This window comes from Tiliqua scincoides, chromosome 4 (genome assembly GCF_035046505.1).
Source record: "Tiliqua scincoides isolate rTilSci1 chromosome 4, rTilSci1.hap2, whole genome shotgun sequence".
Taxonomy (NCBI): domain Eukaryota; kingdom Metazoa; phylum Chordata; class Lepidosauria; order Squamata; family Scincidae; genus Tiliqua; species Tiliqua scincoides.
The window spans coordinates 191,759,702-191,771,920 of record NC_089824.1 but is presented as its reverse complement, the minus strand read 5'-3'; the positions used below and the strand labels follow the sequence as shown (position 1 = coordinate 191,771,920).

Below are 12,219 nucleotides of genomic sequence, written 5' to 3'. Positions count from 1 at the left end.
GTAAGTTCCATTTACTATTATTGTTAAAAGCATATACATAGTAGCCTGTTAAAAGTATAGATCTATGACATTTCCCCAAATGCAGTTACATACCATGGTAGCATCAAGTCTAATATATTAAAAATAAAATATTGAAATGAACGGGGACCCACCTGAAATTGGTTCACGATTCACCTAGTGAGTCCCAGCACACAGTTTGAGAAACATTGCTTTAAGGACATGGCAACACATCAAACCATGGTTTGTCAGTTCAGATATAACACAGTTTGGTAGCACTGTGGTTTCATGTCATGGCTTCAGATTCTGGCTTGGTGGCCAACAAACAGACCATGGTTGGTTTGATGGTGGTGTGCTGGACATTGCAACAAATCATGGTTTGATGTTACTTCTGAATTATTTCATTATCTCAGTACAACAACCTGGTAAGGTATATCATAATCCTCATAATCATGTGGATCATGATCCACATGATAATCATAATCCTCCTTATCATGTGGATAAGGAGTTAGTAGTTGGAGGATGGTTGAGGGGAGCAATGGTTTGCTGAAAGCAACGTTGTGTTTTCAAGAAAGAGATGAGACTGGAACCAGAGACTTCCAGGAAATTCACCTTTTAAGTGGGTGTTTTTCCTGTGCTGAACCCCAAACATATTGCTAGATTGTGCTCAATATCATTTTAACTGTGCAAATTGAATGATGCCTTGTTATGGATCAAATCATGTTTTCTTTGTTAGTTTAAAACTACCAGGAAGAAGGGAGAGGTAAATTCTAGGGGAGATGCTGAAGCTGATATGCATGTTTGCTGTGTGGACATGGCTGAAGGGATTGCTTCTAATGTGAGAAGAGATGTCATAGGAACTATCCAGTAGGGGCCTGTTATATTCACTGAACAAGATTTTGTCTTAAGTTTGCTTGATAGCAAAAGGAGAAAAATGGTATTCCCAGCAATCAAGAATAATTCTTGAGTTCTGGCAAAGTTAACGTATCCTGCCAAATGGGATGCAATCACTCTCGTTCAGCCCTGCAGCTAAAGCTGCTCAATCCCCTTCCAAGTCATGGACCATAAGTGGTGTCACTAGGGTTTGCGTCACCCGGTGCAGGAGGTCAGCACATCACCCTCATGCAGTGGGTGTGGCAACACCCTGGGTGGTGGGCGTGGCGATGTACCATCGCCCCCACCCCCACTGGTTTTTTTGCTGTACCGTTTGATAGAACACACTTCTTTCAGTGGGGTTTGTTTCATTGCATTCTGCATGAAATTACGCATTGATTGATATATAACATGATGGCATTATTGTTTTAGTGATTCTGGTCACTAGTGTCACCACCCCACCCCCCCCCACCCCCGGTGTCAACTTACTAACACCTTATTGCAGCAGTTCTCAAACTTTTAGCACCAGGACCCACTTTTCAGAATGGCAATCTATCCAGGACCCACCGGAAGTGAAGTCATGGCCAGAAGTGACATCATCAAGCAAATTAGAATAAATAATTATAAATAATTACAGTAAAGCAAAACAGATAATTAAATAAGGGGTGTCAGCCTTGTTCCACCAAGTGAATTTTCTCTGCAGCCTGCCTGCAAACCCCCCCCCCCCCGCAAAAAAAAAAAATCAGTCAGGTTTTGAGCCCCACCCAGTACCCAATTCAACTGAAGTTCTTCTGTCTAAACCAGACACTGTCAGGATCCACCTGGCTTTGCAAGTCTCAACAAGAAAGCTGACGCCTTTTTTATCCTTTGTAGTGGGGAGGGCTGCCTTCCGGAGCACTTGTTGAACTCCACCTTCATCGGATCAGGGACATTCCAGTGACCTCGTATTCCCCTTTGCCTGGCCTGACCAGGAGCCAAAGCACGTCTGCCAACTCGTGAGTTAACAGGACCTGCCGTGTGGCTGAGTTTCACTTTCCACAGGGCTCAATACATTCCTCTGCTTGAAGAGAAGGACCTCCTTCTCACCTCCTCAGGTGCTTTCTGGGGTCTCTGTATCTTTCTCACTTTCACTTTCCATAGAGATCCATGCATTTTTTGTTCTCCGGTCTTTTGGCCATGACTTTTGATAGAAAGGAGATATTTCATTCCAGTTTTTTGCATTGCCTTCCGCTCAAAATTCCGCATCCAACAGTATATAATATGATGGGGTTACTCCTAACCACCACGACTTTAGCGTGTCACCCCCAGTGCACATCACCCCCCTGTGCGCGTCACCCGGTGCAGACTGCACCCCCCGCACCCCCCTGGCGACACCACTGCGGACCATCATAGCTGATTTTCTGGAACTAGAGAAATAGATCCTGTGGATTTTCAGTGAGAACTTTTTTGGCTGTACAGCTATAGCACTATGTGGGGGTGCACTTGTGAGAATAAGTAGATTATGAAGACTTATGGAAGTTCCTGACTTCAAGGATAACCATTCCATCTGAATGTGAAATGTGTAAACTCATGTTCAGTAGAATGTGCTCTTGTCAGACATTGTCTTCCTTGGAGATGATGGTATGAATTCCGAGCTTTTCTGCCTTTCTGCAGACAATGAGGCCTCCAGCACATGTACACTTGGTACATAACATGTTTTATCAAGGTCCATCAGTTCATTTCCTTAACACTGTACCAATCTGAGAGAAACTTTCCCTTTTTCATGAGAGTTAATGTGACATACTCTGGAATTCAGCTTATTATACAGACAAAAGTTTCTTATCACTCAAACATTTATTTTCTTTCATTGCTGACCAGTCCTATATAGAAGATATTTTATGTGCATCATCAGGGGAAAGCTATCTTCTGCAATAAAGCATTAATCCAAACTAATTTTTGGTTTTTACTTCATGTATTTTCAGCAGGTATCACTTTGGGGCCTGTGTGATAGAGTTATTATGATCATCATCGTTATTATGACAGGGCTCCTAGCAGCGCAGCAGAATTCCCCTGCAATGTACTTTCTCTCCGTGTTCCTTGTAAAAAATTGCAGCCAAATTGAGGGATCTATTTTCAATAAGCTAGGTGGGACAGTGTCATTATCTAGATCAGTTATTTCAATCATTTTCATCTCATAGCACATTGACATGGTACTAAAATTGTCCAAGGTACACCATCAGTTTTTTGTCAATTAACAAGGCATACTAGGCTGTTGGTGGGGGGGGCGGGCTCACGTCCCCCAAAGGCCCCAAACCACCTGGAGACCATTCGCGGCACACCAGTGTGCCATGGCACAGTTGTTGAAAATGGCTGATCTCGATGCATGCCTGTAAGTCGCAGTATGGAAAACCAAAAAGCATGGTAGCAGGAAGCTCAAATAAACACAAAACAATTTGATCAATCACCCAGGAGGCCAGCGCTGCCCCTGGTAAGTTCAAAAACACTCCCTCACTCCCTGGCAGTGGTGCGATCCTGACAATCACATCACTGCCTTCATTCCTCCACACCCTTTAAAGGGGCAGAGACAAGGCTTTCAGTGGCTGGTGGGTCACCAATTTGGGAACCACTACCATATGCTAAAGTTGCAATCCTATGCACTGCCCTGAGAGTAAGCCCCAAGACATGCCCTGTGAATATCCTTCCCCACTTCTCATTCTGCCATGGAAGGAAATCATGGCGGCCATGGGGATTATAGTGTCAGTGGTAAGTCTCCAAGTCCAGGAAGATGTTGATATGGGTGAGTTTCAAATCTGCACTCTGAAGTTGTACAGCCCATGAAGGATTCCTTGCTCTTTAGCAAGATTTTTGATCTCAGTCTCAGAGATACAACATTCTTGGAAAAATCATTCTTTGAAGAATTTTGACTTCACAGTTCCATTCAGGGTGAATGCCATTTTCCATGTAAATTTTTTGTACCAGTTCTCATCAACCAGCTCTCATGCTATGCATGTATATTAAACTTCTTGGAGAGCTGGTGGCAGTAGCATAGAAGAGTGTTCATGTGTATAGAGAAGTGTATGCTCAGAAGAGTATGCAATTTATAGTCATGGTACCTGTGCATTACTGCATTTAGTGATTTGCTACTGATTAGTTGCTAAAGAAAATAAGAAACTACATATGGAAACAGTGAGAAAATGGTTGATGAGTACAGGAAGTTGAGACCAAACTAGTCGAGAAATATGTAATTCCATTTCCATCTTTTACACTAAGGGGGGAAAACAGGTAGAGGGGATCTGGATTGGGATATGGCGTGGGTGAGTTTTTTAACTCTTGTCTTTACAGTGTTTTGCTGACAAAAAATATCCCCCAAGTTGCATGAGGTTTCCAGTGTTTTCTTCTGGAGGAAATGGCAACTTAGAGCAGGGATAAACTAGTCAAGAAAACAGTGCATATTCTGTAGGAGGCTTAGGGCCAAATTGGACATTATGTTCTAGTCATGATGGCTGGATGTTACTACTTAACCCATTTCTGCCTGTACACATTTGGTCCCTGTTGCATATATGCAACATTGGGCAGAGACGGCTTAGGGCCCATTCCTATCCAACTTTCCAGCACTGGTGCCGCTGTAATGCAGGTCTAAGGTGAGGGAACAAATGTTCCCTTACCTTGAGGAGGTCCCTGTGACTGTCCCTCTACCACAGGATGCAGTGCATACTCCATTGGCACGATTACACCGGGAAATTGGATAGGATTCAGCCTTCAATCTGAAGAGGCACTGTGTCCTTGAAAACCTGTTGCAAGAGGACAATGGTGGGAGATGGAAATGCCCCCTTCTTCACCCAGTTCAGAAAGCTCTGTTGCGCCACCCTGAGGAACATGATGCTGAACTAGATGTTCCATTGGCCCAAACGTAATTCATATATTATACCTGCTTGGCCCTGTTGTGCTTGGTTTTTCTGTGGTAAGCAGTAGCTGTGGAGGCCTTGATTTGGATCTTGACTGCCCTGGAGAGTGGGGGGAAGGGAACTTCAATCCTTTGTCTTGGCAATAGTCCTGATCCGGATTCCACACTTCTCCATGGGCTGCATTTGACACAAGATCCCACTAGGTTCAAGTTTCACCCTAATCTCTTACAAAATGCAGCCCTTTTAAAGTGTTTGCATGTCATGTCCTTGTTTTAAAAATACCTCAAAATATGCTGCTTGAGCCATTTTTGAAAGGAAGATTTAATTTAGGGCCTTGGTGGGTAGTTCCTGACTGTTTTGCCACTTGCAGCAGATGTTTCCTTCAACACCAGACCATCAACAGTATGTTTTTTTTCTGTCTCTTGCAGAAATTTAGAGACTGAGAAGTTGTGCGGTAAGTAGGCCATTGCATTCCTTACCATGAAAAGTGAACTTCTTGGGAATATTATTTCACAATTCTCCATATGGAGAATGATTTTTGAAGTTGTTGATAATTTGAAATAGGCCAGTGGACAAAAGGTGACACCCTAGTGACACTCTGCGTTGTTGTATAATGTATTACAGATGCAAATTATGGTAGAGGTGAGATGTTTGTCTGATACTTACTCAGATGTCAAGCAAGGGACATGCCATTTTGAAATCATAACACATTCTTTCCTACTACAGATTATTTCTCAGAACACCTTGGAGAATACAGACACGTTCTGTCTGCTTTGGAGCAACTTAACACTGCTGTCCTATCAGCCATGGATAAAACCAAACTGGTAAGTGTGTGGAGCCAAGAATATATGGCTTTTATGGAAGGTTTAGTTAGCCTTAAGTGCCACAAGTTTCCACCAGCTGTTCTTGTGTGAATATTCATGGCCCAATTCACGGGCATCCAGCCAATGAGGTGTGATATATGCCATTTGTGTGAAGTACACACTTAAATGTGCAAAACCACTTCATTTCTGTACTTAAATGTGTATTTAGGATGAGAGAATTCATGGGGACTTTGCTTTTCGAGTCAGTTCAAAGCAGTTGGAACGTGTGTAAAAAAAAGTGTGACAGCTTTCCAGACCAGTGGTTTCAAACATTTAGCACCGGGACCCACTTTTTAGAATGCGAATCTGTCAGGACCCACCGGAAGTGATGTCATTCACCTAGAAGTGATGTCATGGCCAGGAGTGACATAATCAAGCAGGAACATTTTTAACCATCCTGGACTACAATCCTACCCACACTTACCCAGGAGAAAGCCCCGTTGACTATCATTGTTAAAAGCATCTGCATAGTAGCCTGATAAAGCACAGATGTGTAACATTTTCCCAAATGCAGTCACATACATTGGTAGCGTCAAGTCTAATATATTAAAAATAAAATATTGAAATGAATGGGGACCCACCTGAAATTGGCTCAGGACTCCCCTAGTGGGTCCCAACCCACAGTATGAAAAACACTGTTCTAGACCAATATTCAGTAATTGTAGATTAACATGACGTGCACACTCCCAATCACTCTTTTTGCTCCATTTAGGTCCCTTTGGGGAGAAAGGTGAGATAAAAGTACTGTAAACAAACATTTCCTAACACTCAGATCTAGAATATCATTCTTGGGAAGAGATAACCTCGCCTCGATGGAGGCTGAAGAAAGTGGGGGCTAGGTTGGGGCCGGTTTTGCTTGCAACATAACCGTCTTCCCAGCTTCAGTACTTAAAAGGTACTTTTCTTTATAAGATGATTCCATTCAGGTGTTTTGTTCATGGGCACTTTTCTCAAGAAGTGCTAAATCATTCTCTGGGAACCCCAGTTTGAGGGGAGAGGAAGTTTTGATTCACCTCTTCCAATGTTTTGACCAATTATAGTCCATTTCCAATTTATTAAATCTCTTGAAAGCCATTGATATCCTCTTTCTATCTACTTAGCCTAAGTTCTGTTTCTTAGGGCACAATCCTAAATGTGCCTTATGCCAGCCCAAGTCCCTTGGGCCAGCACAGGAGGGTCGCAAACGTGCCATAAAGCATGCTTGTGCCTCTGTGAGAGGAAGCCACGCAAGATGCACCAATACACGGAAGCTGGCAGAAGCCTCCGTGGTGGCTTTCTCGCCGCTGCTTGTGTCGGCGTGCCTGCGCCGACACAAGTGCCAACGGTAGGCGTAGGGGGACAGGGAGGAGGCAGGAGGGGGCATTTCTGGGTGGGGGGAGGGTGGGTGATGGGCAGCCCCAGGGGCGGGCATGTGGGGAGCCAGGGGCGGGGCTGGGACCTCGCAGTTATACTTCAAGCCGCTCCGCTCTTCTTGGACTTGCACCATCTCCAGCGGTGGCGCAGGTCCAAGGAGACCCATTGAGGCAAGCAGCCCTTACCCAGGGGTAAAGGGAAGAGCCTCCCCTTGCCCCTAGCTGAGCCGCTGCAGCCAATGAAACTGCGTTGGGTGCAGCGCAAGTCTCCTGGCTTGCCTGCTCCAGCGCAGGTTTGGATTGCACTCTTAGGCATACAAGAAATATGGCATAACCTACAAACAGGCTTTTTATATGTATGTTAATTCTACATATTGACATACTGAGATTAAAAAGGTGGAAACTGCTCAGACAGAAAGAACAGGTCACATGGATGCCAAATAATGCATATCAAAATTATTAAGCATTCTGTTTGGGGGAGTTTGAATCTGACAATTCAAAAGTTCAGTGAAATGCAATATTTTATAGAAAGCTTTGAAATTTGCATATTTTCTTGGGAAAGCAGCAATTTGTGTGATGCATTCAGACAATCTGGTTGCTTACATTCTTGGTTAGGATGGAAGAGACATCCAGGATTAATTATTATTTATACTAGTTATAATTTTTTTAAATGAGAATTGCTGGAACTAAACTGTCATGTGTATCATGTCTTCTACTTCCAGTGTAATGGGAACAGGGGCTACACAAATGTTCATCAGTTTTCTTTTTTTATGGTGAACAGAAGGCTTTGAAGGAACCTGAAATATTTCCTTCCACTCATTTTGTTTGCTGCTCATTTCTCACCCAAACTACTATAAATACTGTAGGTGCTTCCACATTATCATCTTCCTGGGAACATAATCTTAGCCAATCAGGGATCATGTAGTGAATTCGTATTATCATGGCCATCATATTGAATGTCGGTTCAGAGCCATTTCTAGATGATGATGATGATGATGATAATGGTATTTATATACCGCCTTTCTTGGTCTTTATTCAAGACTTTATTCAAGGCGGTTTACATAGGCAGGCTTTTATTTAAATCCCTTATTAAATAGGGATTTTTACAATTTCAAAGAAGGTTCTTTCTTTCAAGAACGACTACATTCAAGGTGTTTCGTTCCGATCTGGCTTCACATTCTGGCCTCCATCCTCCCACGCTCAGAGCAGATGGAATGGCTCGGCTTCAGCTTGTCAGCTGCTTCAAGGTCGCACGGTGCCGGTGGCCTCGAACTGGCGACCTAGTGGATGTTATCTTCAGGCAGATGGAGGCTCTACCCTCTAGACCAGACCTCCTGCCCAGATCAGCATTGCCCATACACTTAATGAGTGATTTTCAACCTTTTTCACCTTGCAGCACACTGATAAGGTGCTAAAACTGTCAAGGCACTTCATCAGGTTCTTTGACAAATGACAAGGCACTGCACTGTCAGCCAGGGGCTCATAGCCCCCAATCATAAATGACACTCCCCCTAATTCCCATGGCATAACTGCCAATGTGGTTGAAAATCTCTGCTCTAAATGGCTGAATGCTGTGCTTCTTTTCATCACCTTTCCTGAAAAATTAGCAAAGATGGCGGGGCATGTTTCCTGGCTGTTGAACATTTTAATGGAAATCGCGGCCCTTTTCCTTTGTTCTAATGGGAAATGTTTGTGGTGATTCAGTGTTAAGGGATAAGAACATTGCACAGCTGAAAATCACTCTGAACTTTATTATTACATCACGTGTCAGAGTTCATTCTTTTAATTGCGAAAAGGTTCTGGGGATAAACTCTTGGAACGTGGGTTAGCCAAGTATTTTTCTCACACAGAGTTCCTTTACTTTTGCCAGACACATAGGGCACAATCCTAACCCACTTTCCAGCACTGACATAAGGGCAATGCAGCTCCAAGCTAAGGGAAGAAACATTCCCTTACTTTGAGGAGGCCTCTGTAAGTGCCACCCAACTGCAGGATACAGCTCACATCTCACTGGCACAGCTATGCCAGTGCTGGAAAGTTGGTTAGGCTTGAGGTAATAGATGTTAATGAAATTTCTGAACCACAGTCATGAAACTTTTCACATAATTCATCCCTAGAATAAAACTTAGGGCTCAATCCTATGCATCCCACCCCCGCCAATGCAGGCATGCCAAAATGACTCACACTGCATCCTATCGGGGGGGGGGGGGAGACCAGTCTGGAAGTTCTCCTCTGAGTAAGCTCCACAGCATGGAGGGGTATACTCAGACCTGCACTAGTGAAATTGTGGCACAGGGCTGTGTGGATACAGGATTGGGTCTGGGACAAGGGGCTAGGATTCGGCAACCACCAAACCCACCCCCTTCCTGGAGCTGATCTGCTCTTCTCCACACCTGTTCTGCTCTCCTCCTGTTGCTGCCTTGTTCCACCTTCTCTTGCCCCGTTGCACCCTTCCCATCCCATCATATCCCACCTCCCTCACTGACTTACCTTCGTCATTGTGTCCTGACGGGGCCACCACTGCTCATAAGAACATAAGAACAGCCCCACTGGATCAGGCCATAGGCCCATCTAGTCCAGCTTCCTGTCTCACAGTGGGCCCCCCCCCCCAAAACCCAGGGAGCACACCAGATAACAAGAGACCTCATTCTGGTGCCCTCCCTTGCATCTGGCATTCTGACATAGCCCATTTCTAATATCAGGAGGTTGTACATACACATCATGGCTTGTAACCGGTAATGGATTTTTCCTCCAGAAACATGGCCGATCCCCTTTTAAAGGCGTCCAGGCCAGACGCCGTCACCACATCCTGTGGCAAGGAGTTCCACAGACCAACCACATGCTGAGTAAAGAAATATTTTCTTTTAACTGTCCTAACTCTCCCAACACTCAATTTTAGTGGCTGTCCCCTGGTTCTGGTGTTATGTGAGAGTGTAAAGAGCATCTCTCTATCCACTTAATCCTTCCCATGCTTAATTTTGTATGTCTCAATCATGTTCCCCCTCAGGCGTCTCTTTTCTAGGCAACCCAAGCATAGAGTTGGCCTTCTTCACTGCCGTCGCACATTGGGTCGACACTTTCATCGACCTGTCCACCACCACCCCAAGATCTCTCCCCTGATCTGTCACAGACAGCTCAGAACCCATCAGCCTATATGCGAAGTTTTGATTTTTTGCCCCAATGTGCATGACTTTACACTTACTTGCATTGAAACACATCTGCCATTTTGCTGCCCATTCTGCCAGTTTGGAGAGATCCTTCTGGAGCTCCTCACAATCACTTCTGGTCTTCACCACTTGGAAAAGTTTGGTGTCGTCTGCAAACTTTGCCACCTCACTGCTCACCCCTGTGTCCAGGTCATTTATGAAGAGGTTGAAAAGCACCGGTCCCAGGACAGATCCTTGGGGCACACCACTTTTCACCTCTCTCCATTGTGAAAATTTCCTATTGACACTCTCTGTTTCCTGGTCTTCAACCAGTTCTCGGTTCATGAGAGGACCTGCCCTCTAATTCCCTGACTGTGGAGTTTTTTCAGTAGCCTTTGGTGAGGGACCGTGTCGAACGCCTTCTGAAAGTCCAGATATATAATGTCTATGGGTTCTCCCGCATCCACGTGCCTGTTGACCTTTTCAAAGAATTCTATAAGGTTTGTGAGGCAAGACTTACCCTTACAGAAGCCATGCTGATTCTCTCTCAGCAAGGCTTGTTCATCTATGTGTTTTGAGATTTTATCTTTGATGAGGCATTCCACCATCTTACCCGGTATAGATATTAGGCTGACCGGCCTATAGTTTCCCAGGTCCCCCCTCTTTCCCTTTTTAAAGATCGGCATGACATTTGCTGTCCTCCAATCTTCTGGCACCGTGGCCGTTTTGAGGGACAAGTTGCATGTTTTAATCAAGAGATCAGCAACTTCATTCTTCAATTCCTTAATAACTCTTGGGTGGATGCCATCAGTGCCCGGTGACTTGTAGATCTTTAATTTATCAATCAATTAATTAATTAAATTTATTATATTAAATTATTTATTTATTTTAATTTATATTAATTTAATTTAATTCAATTAATTAATTAAATTTATCAGTTAATTTAATTTATCAATCAGTTGTCCACATGGCATGGACGTGGCCTTCCTGCTGATTCGCTGGCAAAATGCGCCTCTTAGTTCTGTCAGAACACCTTTTGCGACTGCGATAAAACAGTTGATGCTGTCAGAACCCCTGTTCTTCCAGCATTAGAGCCCAATAGGATTGGACTATAAATCTGCAAGGCCAGGAGTGTCAACAATTAAATTAGCACAGAAATCCTTCAAGTTCAAATAATCAGAAGTTTCAGTTGTGCCTATGGTTAGCGATATAAAATGCCCAGTGATGAACACCAGTGGTGACAAGGCTGCTGGCTAGAGAGGGCTAGCTGGCTAGCCAGTAAGATAGCCACAAGTGCGAAGAAGAAGCCAGGTTAATCAACCCCCTTCCTTTGCAACCTAATTGAGGCCAGTGGACTGGTTCTGCCTGGTGTAGGCTGGCCTTGGCGAAGCCTCGCCGCTACCCCCTTGGACTTTGGGGCAAGTGACCCCTGAGCATCGGAGGCCACCGCTGGGACGCTACGGGGGAAAATATTAATAGGCCAGGGTCGCATGGTCCTTAACTGGATGCTCAGTGGGCAGAGGAAGAAAAGAACATTCACCTCATTACATAGGACTGTGTAGCTGTAAAGGTTGTTCAGCATGAAACACTCTCAGTGTTGATAGAGAAGAGAGACTTTTGGATCCTGAAATGATTCCATCCCTTGGAGAACATACGATGGGCTCAACAATGCAGCAACAGATTAATAATGTATGCTGCCGCAGGACCCAAACAGGGAGCTATTGTATTAGCCTGCCACAAGTTTCCGCCTTAGGATGGTCCTAAAGTGAGATGAATAAATGAGATATGTCTCAAATAGCTTTTGCTTGAGTACCCCTCCCCCATTTATGGGAATTGCATTAAATGAGTTGCAGTAAATAAAAGAGTAAACAATAGATTAAATGAGTGCCCCCCCCCCCAGAATGCATGGGGTCAAAAAGAAATAAACAAAAAAACACAAGGAGGCAAATCTCCAAAGATGCAGAAGAAAATAATAAGTTTGATTTGCAAAAACACTCCAATTTACTGCCGTTCCACCTAATGCGTTCCATTTAAACTCTCCTAGTAGATGAGAGTTCCGACTATATTAAGCTTCCTTTGCTAAAGTGTTTGTGGCCCTGGCGCC

At 44.2% G+C, this 12,219-nt stretch overlaps 1 protein-coding gene across 1 annotated transcript in view; it reads left to right on the top strand.

Annotated features, from left to right (window-relative positions):
* The window catches only part of NECAB3 (N-terminal EF-hand calcium binding protein 3), a 112,549-nt gene that overhangs the window by 57,639 nt on the left and 42,691 nt on the right, over positions 1-12,219 (top strand). Inside the window, exons 4-5 of the mRNA XM_066625134.1 lie at positions 5,183-5,208; positions 5,481-5,578. Of these exons, the coding sequence (XP_066481231.1) occupies positions 5,183-5,208; positions 5,481-5,578 (124 nt within the window). The remainder of the gene's footprint in view (positions 1-5,182; positions 5,209-5,480; positions 5,579-12,219) is intronic.